Genomic DNA, 20,979 nt, shown 5'->3' with positions numbered 1-20,979 from the left:
TTCTGAGTGAGGTTAGCCTGGCCCAAAAGACCAAAAGTCGTATGTTCTCCCTCATATGCAGACATTAGATCAAGGGCAAACACAACAAGGGAACTGGACTTTGATCACATGATAAAGCGAGAGCACACGAGGGAGGGGTGAGGATAGGTAAGACACCTAAAAAATTAGCTAGCATTTGTTGCCCTCAACACAGAGAAACTAAAGCAGATACTTTAAAGCAACTGAGGCCAATAGGAGAAGGGGACCAGGAACTAGAGAAAAGGTGAGATCAAGAAGAATTAACCTAGAAGGTAACACACACGTACGGGAAATCAATGTGAGTCAACTCCCTGTATAGCTATCCTTATCTCAACCAGCAAAAACCCTTGTTCCTTCCTATTATTGCTTATACTCTCTCTTCAACAAAATTAGAGATGAGGGCAAAATAGTTTCTGCCAGGTATCGAGGGGGTGGGAGGGAGGGGGGGAGGGGGGTAAGGGACAGGGTGGGGGAAGAGGGGAGAAATGACCCAAACATTGTATGCATATATGAATAAAAAAAACAAAAAAAGTAATTAAAAAAATTAAAAGGATTAAGGTTAATTCGTTTACATATAAGACACACACATCAGAAAAAGTATACATAAGATCATGAATGACAGTTTCATCTTATTTATTTTCAAAAAGGCTAGGAATCAGTGCTGCTGTTTTTAAGGTTACTGTAACTCCAGCACACATGTGGCACAGAGGAAGTGTGACTCCTTAGTGGTTACCAATGGTCAAACACAAGTTTTAAGATTGAGAGCAGAGTCAAAAACGGTTGGAGAACAGGAAGAACTGAGAGCAACAATGAAATTAAAGGCTACAGTGTAGTTAGCCTGAAGAAGCATCAGAATTGCTGATTATTTTCTCAAACAATAAGAAAGGGTACTGAGCAACTGTTCCTTTTCTCTACCAAGGACCAGAATGCAGGAAATGAACTTAACCTGAATTGAGTGGTTTAGATAACTCTTAAAAGAAGAACGTCCTGTGAACAAGAATGGAAAGAACATTCTAGAACACTCTAACTGTAGGTTTGGATTTTCTCTTTTATTTTTGGGAAATACTTATTTTGCCAATGACTTCATGATTTTTACTTACAGATTCATAAAACAGAGACGTTTCTGATGAACACCTGAGAGCGACTGCTAACAGAACACTGAAACATTGAAATATGAAAGCCCAATTTCAGGCAGAAGCAGAGATGAGGACTGACCCCAGGACCAACATCTTTTTTTTTTTTTTTTGGCAGTCCTGGGGTTTGAACTAAGGGCCTCAAGGCTTCCTAGCCAGGAGCTCTATAGCGAATGACATTCCCAACTCCCTACTTTTTCTTTTTTTACCTTAGTGAAGAGAATCTTTTTTTTGTATTTTTATTAGCATATTATTGTTGCACTAGAGGGACATTGTGACCTCTGCAAAAGTGCTCACAACATATCTTAGTCAGATTCACCCCTCCATCATTCTCCTTTATCTCGGCTCTCCACTTAGAACAGTTTCACCAGGTCTCACTGTTTCATTTTCATGCGTGACTAATAGTATCTCCACCATATTCCTTCGTCAGCCTACATTTTTCTTTTTCCTCAATACACTTTACCTGTTCAAGAGCTGCTGTTGTTTCTGACTGAAGATCGGTCACTGGTAGGAATTATGTGATGGGGAGAGCACAATCTTTATGATTTTTGTGTTGGATGAAATTTCAGAAAGCCATCATTGCAAACAGACAAGTCTATAATGAACCTCTAAATTTGGGGTAAAGCTTCAGCAACAGGCAGAGTTGACTGAATCTTCCTTCACTGCATAGAAATACTCAAGGGAAAGTCGCCTCTTTCTCACTGATGGAACTGCCAGTTCATCTCCAAGTGTTCTTGGGCCTGCTCTTGAATTCTCATTTCTCCATCACTGGGTTATCTGGGCACCACACTGTTGTAATGACTGGGTTTTCACTACATTATGTGATTTGGCAAGGTAAGTCTTGCCTTAATTCTTTAATATTTCAAACTAGCAATAATATTTACATGACAAACGGCATTTTCCCTTGGTGAAGAGTCTCCATTAATGTGTTAATAAATGATTTGTCTGAATAAGTTATAATGAAATTTACAAAGAAAATGGGGATTTAATTTTCAAAATAAATCAACAAAATTTTTGATGCTTAGCATGATGGTGCACACCTGTAACCAGCACTCAGGAGGCAAGAGGATTACAAATTCAAGGCCAGCCTGGGCTACATGGTCCTTTCCCAAACAAAAAAATTATAGTTTTTGATGTAAGAATTTGATTTGGATAGTCAAACTAGTATGATAACAAAAATGATCATTTTCAGAGGAGGATGAATGAGAACATCACCAGACAATATTTCATAAAATATTAATACTCCTATGCATATATTTATATCTAATTTACTTATAAGGTCCAGTGCTGAACTAGGTCTCTACAATTCCCACTCTAATTTTGTACAAATCTAAACAACTTTTATTAGCACAGCATTTTTTTTTAGGCTAGAGATAAAAACTAGATCTAAAGACAAGGGAAAGCCCCAAAGTTCCAACCCTCAGCCATCTCTCTCCTTCCTGGGGCATCAGGGCACCACTTTGCCATAGAGGCTTCTGAGCACTGTGGAGGTCACGTGACTCCTGCCCCTACCCCTCCCAGACAGCAGGGACTGCTGCCAAAAACAGGTGACCAACCCAAAGGCCAGGGAGGATGTGGAAGAATTAGCTTTTCAGCTCATTACAAACTGGCTAGTATTTTTTGTGACAACAGTGAATTTTTTATGTACTTAGGAAAATAACTAAGGTAGACAAGATCAGTAGAAGTCATAACCAATGGTTTGGCTTCAATGAAGGGATTAAAAAACATTCAAATACTGAAGAGTAAATTTGGAGACATAAATAAGTTTTGTGGGACATGAACAAGAGAGTAGACTAGTACAATCAGTAGACTAATTAGCAGAGTAACACAAGTATAAAAGCACCATTTTTAGATGAAATGGGAAATCTGGTCTATTGCTACCCATCAACTAAGTTAAGTATCTGACTTGGTAAACAGGTGCTTCCACCTTTTTTCTCTACACAATTAAAAGATCACTTTACTCATGAAACTTCATTTTAATGGTAAGAGTTCCACTCTCGACCAGTTAAATTTTTAAAATACTTTCTAAGAGAAAAAAAAAATATTGGCTTACCATTATTTTCCTACAAGGCACTAGATGGCGCTGGATAGCAAGAAAGTCAAAAGTGGAGCAAGAGCAATTGGTCACCCTTACCTCAAATCTGACATTTGGGTAACTAACCGCACAACTCTTAAACATAAACCTGCCAGAGTTCATTGTGCACTTGAAAACATCGCACGATTGCTCTCAACTACAGGCTGCAAAACAATGATTATTTCCAGGAGCTGTCTAATACATATATGCACTAAACACAAAATCTGGATTCTTCTGCTTCCCTGTTTTTCCAAATCTATACCCAAGTAACAAAACTGTTCAAGACGTATTCTCAGTTCTGTGTGATAAAAGTCAATTAACAGGAACGGGGACATCAGTACCCCTAAAAGAGGTAGGGCACTGGGACAGAAACAGTACAGTCACTCTGTGGAAAACACAAAACTTTGGGATGGGAGTCTGTGGAATCAGACGCAGGAGAAGGCTTTGGTCTTGACCAACAATGTCAGCGTGGACCGCCATTTTAATTGAATGACATCCCAGCTACCTCAGGACTAAAATGAAAACACTGGCTATTTCTGAAGTGTCTCTTGTAGCTTAGAGGTTTTATAGCCATCTAGTTGCTAATGTTCTCAAATAAGATAAAAATAAACTACCTAATTAACTTACCAAATCTATAAATTATGGCAATTTTAAGAATAATCCATATATGGAAGATATTTACCAGTGATCTTATACTGAATTAAAATTTCAAAGTATAATTAGGATTTCTAAAGTTTAGAGCTTTTTTTTTTTTGCAGTCCTGAGGCTTGAACTCAGGGCCTATACCTGAGGCACTCCAGCAGCCCTTTTTGATAAAGGGTTTTTTTGAGATAGGGTCTTGGAAACTATTTGCCCTGGCTGGCTTCACACCATGAGGCTCCTGATCTCTGCCTCCTGAGCAGGTGGGATTTCAGGTGTGAGCCACTAGTACCTGGCAAGTTTATAACTTTTATAAATACTCTCTTTGATAACCCAAGAAAAATTGCAATGATAACACTATAAAGTATGCTAAATATCACTTTGAATGTGAGATTAAGTATAAATTAGTAAAAATGAAAAACAACAAAAGTTGAATTAAGCAAAACTTTAGTCACAGAAAGCATATTCTTGTCCAGCAAGCGTCTCAAAAGCACCTTGCATATGTCAGACAGTGCTCTGGGCCAGGTATATATTTCCCATTTCCTTGAACAGCTCCAGGTTTCTCATGAGCCTTACCTTTCTCCTAAAATAGTCCTCTGCCCTCTACTCACCATGGGGTGAGAGGTGTCCAAACGGTCCTCATTGTCTACTCTGTTTGTGGGTGACCCAGTCCCCCAGCTTCATGACCCAGAGCACCCAGGCTGTCCCTGTTGGTGTGTGTGATTTCTCAGTCTCGCCCCTGATTTTCTCAGTCTTTGACGACAAGAATGATTTTTTAGTCTATGTTCAGCAGTTTAGCACAGTCTTCTGGCACCTAGCAGATGCTTAAAATGGTGTGATGAAGGAACAGCATTTAGGATGTAACATTTAACCAACGGAGGATAGATTAAGGTTTAAAACATTTAAGAATCTTCCCAAAGTCACACAGTTACCAAGTGGTGAATCAGAACTTGCCTATCTTATCTGACTCCAGAGCCAAAAGTTTGTCAAAGCTAAATTCCTTCCTGAGAATTGTCCCTCTTGCCCCAGGTTCTGAACAGTGTGACCAGCACATGGCTTTCCTTCCTTTAGGACAGCCCTGGCAACTGTGCAGTAATAGGAAGTCAGACTGCCTGCTTCCTCACAGGTGGGGTTCAGAGTGATACCCCATCACAGCTGGTGCTCAACACAGCCTATTAATGTCCTGTGATGTTTGCAAAGGCAGCAGTTTAAGACAACTTTCAATATGTTTTCTGGGTGCTAGGCTATTAAGTTTTCTACCATCGCTTGCATTAGACAGGCAATTTACATATTCTTGAAAACTGTCCATTTTATCTAGCTTTTCACATTTAGTATAAATATGTTCTCCTAATTTGTCATTCCTACTATACTATCAGGCTTAATCATTAAACATTTTCCTTTGGGTTCTTAGTTTAGCAAATGGTCCATCTGTATCATCTTTAAAGACTTTCTTTTTCTGTCTCCATGGTTAAGTATGTAAATCCCAAGAGGGAAGAAATTTTAAATCACTGAAACTATCTCCAGTGTGCAAAACAGTGCCTGCCATGTGCCACTATCCCCCAAAATGGGGCAAATTATTGTGTGCCATGGCCCATGTCTATAATTCCAGCTACTTGGGAAGTTGAGATCAGGAGGATGATGGTTTAAAGCCAGCCCAGGCAAAAAGTTCATGCGACTCCATCTCAGCCAATAAAAAGCTGAGCACAGTGGTGTGCGTCTGTCATCCCAGCTACATGGGAAGTGTAAATAGGACACCACAGTCCTGGCTGGCTAGGCATAAACACAAGACCCTATTTGAGACATAACTAAAGTAAAAAGGGCTAGGGGAGTGGCTCAAGTATAGCAAGTGTGAGGCCCTGAGTTCAAACCCCAATATCACCAAAAAAGGGATGAATTAATGAATTAACTTATTTAATTCTCATATTTATTAATGCTCAAAAATACATAAAAATGCTTCATAGTAGGGCAGCCTGTGGTGGCTTAAGCCTGTAATCCTAGCTACTCAGGAGGAGATCAGGAAGATCTGGTGGTTTGAGGCTCTCACCCCAACTACAAGGGGAAACACAAATAGGTGGGTTGCAGCTGTAAAGAGAGACCCTATCTCAAAAGTAACCAACAAGAAAAAGGTTGGGGGTATGCCTCAAGTGGCAGAGCACCTGCCTAGCAAACTGAGGCCCTGAATCAATCCTCAACACCACCAAAAAAAAAAAAAAAAAAAAAAAAAAAACCATCACAGTTTAACTATGTACTATTTTCCATCATGAAGAATTAGGTTCAGAGATTTAGCAATATTTCAACTGATTTTCATAAACATTCTTCTCTAAATATTCAATAAATATATTTGACTTTTTTCTTTGTACAAAGTACTTGGCATAAGGTTTCTGTTTAATTTCTAATGCTAAATAAGTTCCCATTGTTTTAAGTCATGGGAATCCTCAGAACAATTCTTAAACAGGGATTAAATTCTAGAGGAAAAAATAAAATCTCCTTTGGGAAATTGTAATTGTGCTTCAAGTGGATTTGAAGTGAAATCCAAAGTGTAAATTGCACTTTGTAAGTTGAAAAAAATCTCAACCTGATAATTCAGTTTAAAATGGCTCTGGGTTGGTGGTCTTCCTGATTTTTTAAGTGAAAGGCAGAATACAAATGCCTGTCCTTGGGGAGGATCAGAAAAGGAAGTTCAAAACCAGGTGTAGAATATCCTCTTCAAGAAGCATATGATTCAAAGAAAGGAGGGAAGGAGTGAGGGCAACAAGAAACACATGAGAAAATAAGTCACCACTTGTGAGAGGTGGATGAAACAAAATTCAAGAAACTGTCATTCAGAAAGAATATAAAGGGTGAAGTAAATCTACTTCAAGAACTAAGATGTCAAGAAGTAGAGGACAAGGCACAACCATATGTAGAGAATAAACTCCAAGGGGCTGAAACCAGGAGGAACCAATGGCATCTTATCAGTCAGTTTCCAAACGTAACAATTACCAACACAAAATTAACACATAAAAAATACGCAATAAATGTTAAATAAATTCTAAATGAACTTTAAGCTATGAATGAAAGTGTGACTGACTAAGAGCACGTAAAGTGTTCTGCACGTGTTTTTATCAAATACGAATGACTGACATCTTGGAAGGCTTTTGAAGGAGGCTGAGTATGCTGCACCTGACCGGGGCTGCACTCCATGTACGCTAGACCAGAAGTGCAGGAACAGCCACAGCTGAGACTCCCGCAGCCGGACATCCCAACCCCTGGCACATAGGCCCCAGAGCTCTTACAGAGCCATCTTTCAAAACCTTACAAAATCACAGACAATGTTACACTTTGTTCTTATTTTATTCTACTATAGATCGTGATTAGAAAGGACACACTCTCCTCTACGGCATCCCAGCTCACAGTGCTGAAATAACTTCTGTACAAAACACAAATTCTAGAAATGCCGTTCATGATACAGATACTACAAACTAAGGCAAAAATAAACGAATAAAGACTTTTATGCCCCGAAGTTGCCATGCCATTCTTGACGGGTACTACCCACACACAGAAACAAAATACAGAGGGTGTGGCTGAATGCGTAGAGTGCTTGCATAGGGTGTGCAAGGCCTTGGAGTCATTCTCCAATACCAGAAAATAAAAGAAACAAAATATAAATAAGTTCATACAATTATGGTATGTCTACAATTTATAATATAGTAAGGTTTTATTTAAAAAAGACCTAACAGTATTTTCTTATCTAGTGCAACAAAATTTAAACACAGGTACTTACATTATTGCACTCTCCAAGGAAATACAGTGCAAATCCATCAGCTTTTGTGGCTGCCAAAGTAACAAAAAGGAAGAGACTAATCTCAATGGAAGATTATAACATGCGTGAATTCTCTATGGCGAGGCTCGGGGGTGACCCTTTCCAATAGATTCATTAGCATCACCAATGGTCATGCCCTAAATAGAACAAAATAGCTCATGGCTTTCCTCAATAGCATAATTAGCACATCTTCATACATTTCTCACAACTGATTGCAAATTTTACTATGTGACATCATTCAATAAATATGGCAGGTCACATACAGTGCCATAACACATCTGTCAAACTTTAAATATTCACAACCATTGAAGGACATTTTAATTAAAGAATTGCATTTAATTTTTATGGTATTGAAATATACCAGAAGTGATATTAATAATGTTGAATAACTAAAACCAGCACCAGCCAAAACCGGTTACGTGTTCATCACCACAGCCTCTGCAGTGAGCAGAATTTAACTTGTCAAAAGTTGCCACATGGTGTCTCACACCTGTAATCCCAGCTCCTCAGGAAGTGGGGAGCAGGAAGATGCCAGTAGAAGGCCAGTCCATGCAAAAAGCATGAGACCTTGGCTACAAATAACTAAAAATCAAAAAAGGGCTAGGAGTGTGGCTAGAGTAGAAGAGCACCTGCCTAGTAAGCTCGAGGCCCTGAGTTCAAGACCCAGAGCTGCCTCTTCCCCCAAAAAGATATTGCTTCGAGTCATCTGAAGGCAACTGCCATAGCAACAAACAGCTTCTGTCTTGAAGGGCTGGTACATTTAACACCTTCTGAATTCCCCTTTTAGCTGCATGTCTTTGGGTGAGACAGTTAGCCTCTCTGTTCCACAGCTTCCTCATTAGTAAAATGAAATAGCAACAGAAACCATCTCAAAAGGTTATATTAAAACTGAGTGAGCAACACACATGGCAAGTGCCCAGCATACAGTTAAGTACATAACAAATGCCGTCACTAGCATCACATCATGTATTCTGATTTTCCCATAAGACACTAAGACGCCATGTCACAGTGGGCAACCTGAAAATCATGTCCTAAAAAGTGTGCCTTTAAAAATCACTTTTCTGACAAAATTGTCACCCTAGTCCCTCCCTATATGTTCCCTAGTCACAATACAAACCGTATGTCACACAATACATAAAATTGACATCTACCCAAATAAATTTAAAGTACTTATTTTCTTTAAAATGAATGACTTTCTTTATTGAAATGTGATTTAACTGAATAAAGCAATGCTTTCCAAAGACAACTAGGTGTTCATCAAAGGCACAGGTATACTCCATTTATACATCAGGCGGATCTGAGATTAGATAAGTTAGGAGTTTTAAGGCTTGACTCATCTTGGTAGTTTTATAAAACTTAGTACAGCAATACAAATAAATAATGACTTTCATCTGCCTCTTGGTCGGATATTTTTTCCTACTTTCTGTAACATGAGAAAAGAATCTCTGGTCTCGTTTTTTTCTATGAGCATATAAAATCCTTCTTACCTATTTTTATGATGCTGCTTAATTCATAGAGCAGCAGGTGGTTGTCCCCTCCTGTATCCAGCCGTTGCTCGATATAGCTGTTCAGCTCATATACAACTCCCTGCATGTTTGTATCTTGGTACTTTGAACAGAAAATAACAAAAATAAGGGCACAGTTAAATAAAATATGATTCAATTCCTAGTTTGTAAGATAGAACTTTGTATACTAGCTACTCCTTATACTTTCAGGGTATGATTTAAATATTACAGCCTATTTATAAAACAAATAGACTAACAGCTATGACTCCTTATTTAGACTTATCTAGATACTGCATATGGATTACTTGTTTTAAAATATCACGTTACAAATTACAACTTTGCTGAAGTTTTTAAGTTTATTTGAGAAACCAGTACAAAGATTTGCTGAGGGAAATTTCACCCCAGCTAGGAAAGCCCTCCACAGACATGGCACTGAAGACACTCAGCTCCCCTCAGTGCGGCCCCAGAGCAGGGCTGAGAGCTTTGCCCTGCAGCCTGGGTCACAAAGCAAGGCCACACACCAGGCTCCATCAGGGCACCAGTTACAACAGCAGGTGCCTAGGATGCTCCCACACCACACTACCCTCTTCTCTACTGTAATGGATACTTAACCTTCCTATTAACTTCCCTACTGCCATGCTCGCCCTACTGATCTTACCCTCCAAACAAGACTGTAAATATCAAAAAGTGAAATGAAATGCTGTTACTGCTTACTTCAAGTACTGTTAGGGCTTCCCAACAGGAAGCAGGCAAAGTCTGTACACCCCACTCTCAGCCGGGCCCTCCCACCCTATAAAAACGGTCGCAGTCTACCTGGAAAGCTTCCTCTCATACCATCCCCCACCACCACCACTCTGCCCTCGGGCTCTCAACCCTGACCACCTCTGAGTCTGCCACTTGCTGTCACTGCACCATGCTCAACATGCAGCTGTGGAATGAGTAAGTGACAAGTGTGCCTACACCTGTGATGAGCAGTGGCAGAGACCCTACAGAGTATCAACAAAGCCAATGTCCTGCTGTCACCCTATCTCCTGTTCCAGCTGGAAGGGTTTCAGTACATAAACAAGTTGTGCTTTATCTGCAAAGAACAGGGGTTCTGAGTTCAGTGTCCCCCACTGGCATGGCTGTCCATGACTGTCCCCAAAGTGGCCTATGCCAAAGGAAACTGAACTGCCACAGCTTCCCTGGTATGTGTTCAAAGGCTTAGCAAAACAGGAATGCCAGAGTGAGCAGGTTATGGAGGGCCCAGGGCCCAGGCCCAGCTATGTGTATGGACACTCCCTTCCAAGGCCCAGCCCATGCGAGAAGCCTGTGGTATGGGCCAGGAGTGGACATGGAAGCTGCTGCCCTATGCCTGTGTCCCCTGAATTCACCTGGAAGAGGTGATCTCGGTGTAGCAGGAGCCAAGCAGCAGCACTTGCTCTGGAGTGCTGGTAGCCAACGCACAGAACGGAAGCTGCAGCCTCCTGGTTTGACCAGCAGATCTCTGCAGTACAGGCTGCACCCCAGAGGCTCTGGAACCCCACAGGACAGTCACTAAAGGTCTTGTCCCCATGTCTGCTTTCTCAGTTGGCAAACCAGAAAAGTTCTGGCTTACATGAACAAACATCTAACTTGATCACCACAATAGAAAGTCAGAATACCACAATGAATTCCTAGGCGGGAGCCAATTTGTAGGCTCAGAACCTGTTAAAGCAAGCAAGGAGAGGCTTGAATGATCTTAAGACAGAGCCAAAATTTATAACCCTGACCTTCCTCCTCCCTTCCCCAGAGGCCTACAGTCACTGGCCTGGGCAACTGTATCAGGAAGAGAAACTGCCAGATGTGGGTGCTCACTGGATACCTGCTCTGCATTGACACTAACTCTTAAAGAGAACAAGCCACTGATTCTTGAGTCACTTTTGTGACTTTTTTTTTCTGCTAAAGCTTTATCTCAGGAACAGTTAGCCATAACTTCCCAGTTTTACTTCTTAGCTCAAGATTTTTGCCAAGTCATGCTTTCACACAGGTACCAGTGTGACAGCAGAATCTGTGCAAAGTCATGCATTTGAACTTCCAATGTCTCCGAAACATAACAGAATCACGAGTCAAAAAACTTACGCTGTTCCTTTGTCATCATGAACGCAATCACATCTGAGCCATTTCAAGTTTTAAAGAACTCCAAAGAAAAGATTCTCTGTAACATAACTTGTGCTTCCTTGGCACTGGTCAGAATCACTAGTTCTCAATTTTCCCAGAGCTCTGGGAAAGAGCTTATCTGACAATGACACTAACACAGAGGAAAGCAAAGGCAAGAGACAGACACATAAGTCAGACCCCAAGAGCCACCTACAAAACCCTTCATGCTGGAACACCTGCCCTAGACACTTCCACAATTGCTACAGCCCAACCCAGTTGCCACATCTTTCCCATGAACAAATATGCTCCTTGAAACCTTGTTTTCCTTGGCGGGTAGCGGGGGGCGCTCAGCTAGGTTTAAGGAGTGGTCTTTAATATAAATCAGTAGTGGGGCCCATATACAAGAGACATACAGGCCGATTCTGTCCTCACTATCTGCAATGTAATTCTGAGCATGACCCCTTCAGTGACAGTCCATGAGCGGTGCTGAGATCAACAACCAGCTGTTCTCTGCCTCTTTTGCACAGGAAGTGGGTTGTCACAAACAAGTGAGACAAAAAGACATTCTGGGATGTGGCAGTGTATCTGAGACTTCAGTCCATGTCTCTCCCGCTATATGACAAGGCTGAACTGCCTTGTCTTTAAAATGCTTTTCCACACTAACTTTCTGTGATAATTTATGGCCTAGGTTTAAATTTTTGTTTATATTAAGCTTCCAAATTCCAATCTTTAACCTGATTATAATTGTAGAATTATTACATCAGTAAACTGTTTTACAAAAGTTTCCATTTTTTGATATAATATTAACTCAAACATTAAAAGTCTATGTACATAGTAAGTCATTCAAACTATAATACACTATAAAACTTAAAATTACTGGCAAATGTGAACTGATAAGCATAATTACTATTGAGTATTAGCCTCACAGTCATTTTGCTGCTCCTCTGCACTGTTGTGAAAGGAAAGGAGAGAACACAGATGAAGACAGAGGTGAAATCACACTTCTAAGACATGCTTCTGGAAACTTCGTGATAAAGAAAGCTTAGGAGGAAATCCATTCAGCTGAGCAAACTTTCAATTCTATGGCTTAATTAATAGAAAATCACACTAGCACATTAATAAAGATGCTAAAAATTGTATAGCATTTTTAATCTCACAAAATTCTTTCACTGCCTCTCTTCTGAGAACGTGCATAAAGCTTATATCAAGTATCACTGTGATATTTGCAATTCTAGGTGAATCAGAATCCCTGGCACAGCAGGTTGTATATTCCACAATTTCCCAAACCTTAGGGTGACATGGACACCACTATCTTCACTCTCTGTTCCACACTGAGTTCATGCAGTGCTTGTTTTTATTAGAGCAACCACTAAAAACATACCTTCACAATGATATGCCCCAATGATCAGACAGTGGCGATCCAGCATAAAAGCAAACCATGTCAAGGCTATCTGACCGATGTCATTGTGTTACCTATGAAATTTTCATATATCCTGAATCATCCCTATGAGTCTTCTGTGGAGCCTCCGGCATTTGGCACACAGTTTGGGTACCAGAGGAATGGCACCTCTCTTGGCCGGGAGGTGGAGCATGCATAATACCTCATAAAGGAAGCTAAGAGGGGGATCTCACCAGGAAAATAAATGCTCCCAGATTTATTAAAATGAATTAGGGTTTTAAGCATAGATTAAAAGACACTTAGCACGAAGAGTTTTGAGGCAATTCAAGAATCTAATGGGAGCCTAGGAGCCCTGCTAACCCCAAGAATCCATAAATCTCTAAGGAAGAACCCCATATCCTAAAGGACAACCCCACAATAGGAAATACAACAGACACTAGACTAGACCAATATCTAACAGCACACAAAGAACTTTCAGATTTTAATGTGAACTTTAATATTTATTTTGGTTTGGCTTTTTAAGTTCTTCCTTATTAGTACTGGTATATACTAAATTCTACAGAGTAGGGGTTTCAGCCATTTCTATACTTTATGATATTCATCCCTCTGAATAACATCTTCCTCTTGTCACCCTTTACATTTTTTCCTTTTTCTTCAATTGATCTTTTTAGAATGTTTTATTTTGATATGATTTCAGTCTTAAGCAAACCACAGAGTAGTATAAGGAACATCTAATTACCATTTAGCAGTATTAAAGGCTGAATGCTTTGTCCCACCCAAAATTCCTATGTTGGAATCCTAAGTTCCCCTGTCATAATATTAAGTAGGACATTTGGGGACTGATTAGGTCATGAGGACAGAGTCCTCATGAATGAGATCGCTGCCCTTACTAAAAAACAAAAAAAAACTTAAGTGAGTTCTGTCATCCCTTCCACTCTGCTAGAACACAGCAGGAGACAGCTGTCTGCAAACCAGGAAGTGGACCCTCGTTAGACACTGATCTGTACTGCCTTGGTCTTGGCTTCCCAGTCTCCAAAATTAGAAGAAATGAATTCCTGCTGTTTATAAACCACCCAGCCTATGGCACTTTTGTTGTAGCAGCAGACTGATTAAGATACCAAGATTTACCAGTAGTTTACACTTTTATCCCAATCATTTTAACATCCTCTCCATAAATTCCATCTATCTACACACACACACACAGAGTGAGTTTTTAAATACTTAAGAGCAATCTGGCATGCTCTTTTACCCTTGAACACTTAGGTATGCATTTGCTAAGAGAAAGAACAGTCTCTCACATAACTACAATATGGTCGTCATGATCAGAAAATTAAACCTTACTTCCATAACATAAGCAAGTTTAAAACCTATACTCACCTTCCATCTGCTATCCCAGTAATGCACTTTTTAACTCTCTCCCTACCCCTGGTTAGGTTCAAATCCCAGGTCATAATGGCATTTGGTTGCTAAGTCTTCTTAGTATCTATGAATGTGTAACAACAGTTCCTTGCCCTTTGTGTTTCTTGAACTTGGTACCTTTGAATAATACAGGCTAATTTGAATTTGTCTGATGTCATCTCTCAAGATTACATTGAGGCTCTACATGTTTTGCCAGCAATACGATGAAGTGGTCAGGTTAGAATCCTAACATTCCTTCTGTGTTTGTAGTTTGGCATTCTGAGAAGAGCTTTCCATTTTCCTCGTTGATTCATTCATATGAACATGGACTCACAGACTCTTGACTTACTCACCAGGGCATAGCTCATTAATACTGATCTTAAACTTCAACATGGGCCAGCAGGAACCTCTTCAGAGAGCTCCTTGCCCACTTGAGATGTCCTCATGATTCCTTCAACAGTTCTTTATACTTTCTCATTTCATACTTTGACAGCCCTTGAATCAACCATTTCTAACTCTCAAAGGCATCCTAGTTTCTTTTAGTGAAGAATGGTATTTAAAAATCCAAGAGCTGGACCTATCTGTCCACATGGCTTCTAAACTTCTCAATTACATAAATATTACATATGAGGGGTATCAAATATATATAAATACACATGTAGGTATATATAAATATGTATGTGCAATTTTATACTTACTTACCTATTTATATATATATATATATATATATATATATATATACATATTAAAAGCCATGACCGCATTCTAATAGCTGCAATTCCAATCAAACACCACAGTGTACCTTCTAGTATTCCTCACATCCATTTTTGCAATTGCCTCACCCAACAGTTGAGAAATCTGGCTGCCAATATCTTTAACATATCTATATATTTTGTCATGTCTTATAAATACACTGAAGTAGTTTCAGAACTGCTAAACCATACCCCTATAAATAGCAAACCTGCTAACTAGATGTTAATATTATACATTTAGATGAAATTTATAAAAACTGAAATATACAAATCTGAAATGTACAATTTACTGTATTGTGACAAATGGATAAATTCTTGTAACACACACCCTACAAGACATATAGCAAATGATCCCATCATGAAGTCCAGGCCCTGTCCTTCCTGACCAATTCCTGTCTCCAAGGTAGCTACTTTTTTTGAATTTTTCCACCACTCATTATTAGTTTTCTGTCTTGAACATAGCATGCATGTGAAACCAGACAACATGTGCCTTCTGAACTGGCTGCATCTGCATCTCCATGAGTCCTTCACGTGGCTGGGGGTGCGCCTGTAGTGTGCTTCTTTCTCCCACTCACCATCTTCTGTCACATAAGCGTACGACACACTGCTGACCTGTCCTGCCATTGTCAGACATTTGGCACTACTGTGAGTACAGCTGCTATGACCATCCTTGTAGAAGTCCTGGTGAATGGAGAGTTTCAATTATCGTGGGCAAATGTGAAAGGGGAATTCTTGGGTCGTAAGGTAAATGTGTGTATAACATTACAAGAAACAGTAAAACCCTTTTTTGCAGGCATTCTATTCTTAAGGATAAAGTTATGAGAATGATATAGGAATTGTAAAGCAAAATGAGTTATAAATGAAGACATTTATGTTGCACTAATGCCAAAGGCTAAAAAATTCTAAGAACTGTAAGGAGGAACAACCACCCTGAACAACTAAGGGAATCTGTGAGCCTCTGAGGTCAAGGAGAAGAGCGTGGAGCAGCACAGAAGCCACTGGCCCTTTGCAAAGGCTTATTTAAAAAGTTTTGGCTGGGCATGGTGGCTCAAGACTGGAATCCTAGCTATTTGGGAGGCTAAGATGGGGAGGATTATGGTTGGAGGTCAGTCTGGGCAAAATGTTTGTGAGTCCCCATCTCAAGCAATAATTGGACCCAATGATACATACCCATCATCTTAGCTATGTGGGGAAGCACAAATACTAGGATAGTGGTCCAGACCAGTAGACTGGTCCAGGTATAAAGCAAGACTCTATCTCAAAAATAACCAAAGCAAAATGTCTCAAGGAAAGAGTGCCTACCATGCGCAAGGCTCTGAGTTCAACTCCCCCAGTACTGCCAGAGAGAGAGCGAGAGAGAAAGAGAGAGAGAGAGAGAGAGAGAGAGAGAGAGAGAGAGAGACAGCTAGATGTTGCCCAGTGGTAAAGTGCTTGCCTGTCATGTATAAAGCCCTCAGTTCCATCTCAACACTGCAAAACAAATAAAAATCCTCAATAGAAATTCACCCTAGCTTTATAAGAATAAAATGAAAGGAAGCTTCGCTCCCCCCACCCCTTGCAAAGCCACTGGGCCCAGAGAAAATGCCACACATTCTCCGGAAGGGAGTTAGGCATGTTGACAGAAGCATAGTGTGAAGAAAGCAACTTTAAAAAATGCAGAAAAGATGAAAAAAGCTGGGAGGTAACTCAAGTGAGGGCAGAAGAAGAACAACAAGCAAGACATGAATTCAGGGACGGGCCATGCATATCCTCCAGAATGACACCAGAGAGACTGTATTGACAGAGGGGAAGCAAGCAGGCAGGAGTCTACACACAAGCCAGCCTCTCTGGGAAACACACCATCAGCTCAATGCAGGGAAACAGAAAAGTAGTAAAAACCAGCATTTCTACGGAATGTTAGAGTTTACGAAGGGTTTTGAAATAATTTAACTAAATAACTTAGAACAAAAAGGTCAACAAGATACAAAGAGTCATTCAAATAATAATTTAAGAATAAAGGATTTATACAATAAAATGGTTTTAAATCACTGATTGATACAGTAAACATTTTTCATATATTTAAACGGCTAGTAGAAAGGGATTAGGTTATCAGGAGCAGATGAACACTGAGAGGCAGGAACAAAAGATGTAGTCTGGGGCGCTACTCAACAGATGTGTTTATGAACACCAGTATGCAAAGAAGTCCCTCACAAACACAAGTCTTCAGCGGTGTGTCAATGTGCATGTGTGTCAAGCCCTACTTTAGTACCAGCTAAGGCTCCTACTAGAATGCGGGTTTAAATCCTTTGAGCGATAGCTAGGCCTGACACCTATGACAACAACGAAACACCTTTAATTAATGAACTGCAATCTAGGAGCAACTGGATTTTACACACAACCACACTATTGCTAGATGGTTGTTTTGTTCTTTTTTAGACAACGAAGAAATGGGCCCAAAACAATAACCTTTTAAACAGCCTTCCGTTCAATGGACCAGGCCCACACTTCTTCTGCTGTAGTAACTTCCAAAACCTTGAACCTGATTTGGATTTGTGGCTGCCAAGAACACATGGTAACATTTTTATATGATAAATATTGATAAAATACGTGGTGATATTAAAACACTGCGAGAGAGAAATGTGTTTAATTCTGTTTTTAGAACTTCGCATCACAATGGCTTAAAATTGGTTTTTAAATTAAATGGTTTCTGCTGCCGTCCATGGTGATAAGTAAGATACCTATCTTCTGCATGGCCTCATCATCATGGTTCCCATGGACTCAGGAATAGACGTGGACACGCAATGGTCTGTGCTTTAAACTACTGCTGAGTCGTGGGCTTTGCCTTGCCTACCAGCAATGCCACTGTCTTTGGCAAACATTCTCAGTATTTACATCGTGTGAACGGTGTCCATGCAGCAGAGCAATGGATGGGAAGTATTTCACATCAAATTCACTCAGGAAACTGCCATGTCAGAGCCCAGGCTTCAGAGGCTTCTGAGGTCTCCATGCTACAGTTCAAAAACCATAGCAAGACCCCTGAAACAAAATTTAGGCTGAAACAAATAGTTTGTGATTTATGATGAGAATGTTTCTCTCGGATTTTCACAAAACACATGATCAAGAGCCTGAAGAGAAGGAGAACATGGGCTTTGCTTGCTGGCATCCTGTGGAATCTTCCTCACTAAGCTTCAGTGATTTTCCATGGAGGGAGAAGTTTACTTCTTGGGTATTTTGATTTACAAAATTCAAACTGTCTGGATATTACTTTATAAGCCTTTATAAGGCTTACTTTATAAGCCTGGAACACTATCTCCATTACCTGTTCCTCTGGGTTGCAGTCTTACAGAACTGGCAAAACGCCACATGGCAGGCTGGTTGCTGCCTATTGCACTTTGCAGTCTCATCTTCAACTACTGCAGTAACCTCACAGCCAAGGCTGGGTACCAGGTTACAGACTGTGAAAATGATTACTATGTGAGAACTTATTTAGGGGATTTTAAAGGGATAATCTGTCTGTCTGCTTCTACCTGTGTTCTCTCTACCCTCGGTTATAACATGTCACCACATGGTTGTCAGCTGGAGGGGGCACAGGAAACAAGGGAAACCACCCCAGGTAGTTCTCACCCTGTCTCCCCAGTCCAGCCATCCTGTAGTTACCTTCACTTTACTGAACACTGAGCCACATTTTAATCCATGCCTTTGCAACAGATTGAAAAGTGCTGTAAAGTCAGCTACACTAACTTAGATTTGCTTTCTTATGAAACTAAGTGTTAATAGTAACTTTGCCTTGAAAGAGACTGACTGGTGGTTGGTGTCCCTCCTTTAGGGAGCAAATGAGCCAACTTCCTTCAGATTATGCTTCCCCTAACTGGAAAGGAAGACCCAAGTTTTCCACTCATTCACAGAGAAATATTGACTCTTAAATGTTTGCTTTCTCTTTCTTCCTCTGATGTGTTTGGGTATAACTTCTTTTTCTGGTAGATACTTAAAAAACCTCTTTCACAATGGCATAGTCAAAAAGAAACAGAAGTGAGTAAAGGTCACTAGTTATCGAGTTAAAAGCAGAACCCCTCAGCGGGGCTTTGGAAGGCTGATGTGGTCCCTCTCAGCACTGAGGACTGTGCAACTCCCACTCTTCTTTCTGTACTAAATCATCACATTTGTGCTCACTGCTGGTTCATTTCCATAAATATACAAAGGCACTATCACTCATCCTATTTTGAAAACAAGAATGTTAAACACAAAACCTCTCTCTTATAACCCCTTCCTATCTAGTTACCACTCCATGTCTCTTCTCATGATTAAGTGCAGTGAAAAACATCTGGAACATCTTCCACACGAAGAGAGCTCATTCAGCACATATCACCACCGCAAGGCCAGTGAGGCCTCATCAGCAGAGGAGGCATGTGTTTGTCAGAAAAAGCCATGGTGACATCAGTGACCCACTGGAGAAGAGGAGGCATTCCTAACTCTGGACTGGAAGCGTTTCCTCTAAGATCACTACAATCTGTTTTAAAGTTTTTCCACTAGCAGGAAAATAGCATGCCTTCAAAATGAATACACAAAAGTAGCTTAATGGCTTCCACAAGGCTCCGGGGCATTTATCTTGAAGCCATTCATTCATGTAAAGGAATGATACCATGTTGTTCCAAAACAGATTCATACACAAACTCCAGAAACTCTAAGTCCTGTGCCTAAGGACCCAATAATGCTCACCACCAGTGAGACGGTGCTGGGGTTCACCGGAAGTAAGTCGGGGTCGCCTGATGACACTAATCCTCTTGTTTGGGGGAATGTCTTTTCAGGGTTTGCTCTGCCTTTGTGAAGTGCCCCGAAAGAGTTGGAGCCACAAAACATCCCTCCCCAACCTGCAGCAGGAAGGGTCTCAGCTGTACTGGAGCACCAAGGCCCAGCAAGAAAAATAATGCAGATAAAGCAAGTAAATACAAAGGATTTGAACAGCAAGGAGAAACTGTGTGAAGTTATGAAAGTATTCCTCAAAGAAGTAAAGTGGAGCTTTACAGACTCTACTGTGTAAAATGAGTCCATCCTGAAGGGAAAAAAATCTGTTTTCTTCAACTTCCTATTTGGTTGATGACATCCTAACTCCACTGCTAGTGTTTCCATCCTACATCTAAATTTCTGAGTGCCGTTACTATTACAAAGCAATATGACTTCAACCAAATAAAAGAGCCTGCCTCCAGTCAAATCTTAAATAAACCTCTGATATCGAGCTGGAGAAAGAGAAAGAACAAGTTAATAAATGTCTTCCAGTGCTGCTTTTTAGTGCCTCCATCTCACGTTATCAAGGTGACCATGCCCACTACCAGCTCTGCAGGGACCTTCACCCCATGCTGCCCTGTGTGTCTACCAATCTGCCACCTTCCCACTCCGCTGCAGCTGCCGGCCTTTCTGGTGTGCCCTGGATCCCACCACTGTCACCAGCCAGCCCCTTCCATTCCCAGACTCCCTGGAAAGGAGCAGTGCTTTCTGCTTTCTCCCTAACTGAAACTACCCCCCTCCTCCCATCACCAGGCTTCCTGTAAAAGAACCTGTAACAGGACGTGAAGTGGTCCAGAGACACATGCCAGCCTGCTCCTGATGTCACAGACACTTCTTAACTGCAGTAACAGAGAAAAAGACTGGCCACCCCGCATAAAACAATTCTTTTAAAGTTGTCATTGAGAGACCTCCTCTCTTCACCTTACTAGATAACTGAAGGAAGCTGAATTAGTAATAAAACTGTCACATGCCAAAAATTTCAAGACACCTTGCTGGGCATGGCACCAATGAAGCCAAATTGAAAAGAGTCACTAAGGGCTTACCTAAAATCCCCTTCCCAAGAAAATCACTGTTTTATATTATATATATATATGTATACACATTTATATACATGCACACATATGTATGTGTGTGTGTGTTAAGTAAACAGTGACATCAGATCTGCATTTAATTTGGACAGAGCTGGATGTGAGTCCACACACTGTTTGCAACAGAGACATACTGAACAGGAATCTGGAGGAACTTCATGATTCACCAACAGAATTGAGCAGTCCCTTAACTTGGCACATGAAAGCACTGAATAAAATGGATACCCTCACACTGTTTACCAGCCAAATTAAAAACAAATACATGATAATTAAATCTGGATTCTAGTACAAT

At 40.5% G+C, this 20,979-nt stretch overlaps 1 protein-coding gene across 8 annotated transcripts in view; it reads right to left on the bottom strand.

Moving 5' to 3' along the window:
* Pde10a (phosphodiesterase 10A) overlaps positions 1-20,979 on the bottom strand; it is a 487,897-nt gene that overhangs the window by 78,278 nt on the left and 388,640 nt on the right. For all 8 annotated transcript variants that reach the window (XM_074070673.1, XM_074070649.1, XM_074070664.1 and 5 more), the window contains 2 exons: positions 9,154-9,274; positions 7,628-7,677 (listed from right to left, as the gene is read on the bottom strand). In XM_074070673.1, the coding sequence (XP_073926774.1) occupies positions 7,628-7,677; positions 9,154-9,274 (171 nt within the window). The remainder of the gene's footprint in view (positions 1-7,627; positions 7,678-9,153; positions 9,275-20,979) is intronic.

Source organism: Castor canadensis, chromosome 1 (genome assembly GCF_047511655.1).
Source record: "Castor canadensis chromosome 1, mCasCan1.hap1v2, whole genome shotgun sequence".
In the NCBI taxonomy this organism is placed as follows: domain Eukaryota; kingdom Metazoa; phylum Chordata; class Mammalia; order Rodentia; family Castoridae; genus Castor; species Castor canadensis.
The sequence above is the reverse complement of the archived record's forward strand: the minus strand, read 5'-3'. Positions and strand labels throughout refer to the sequence as shown.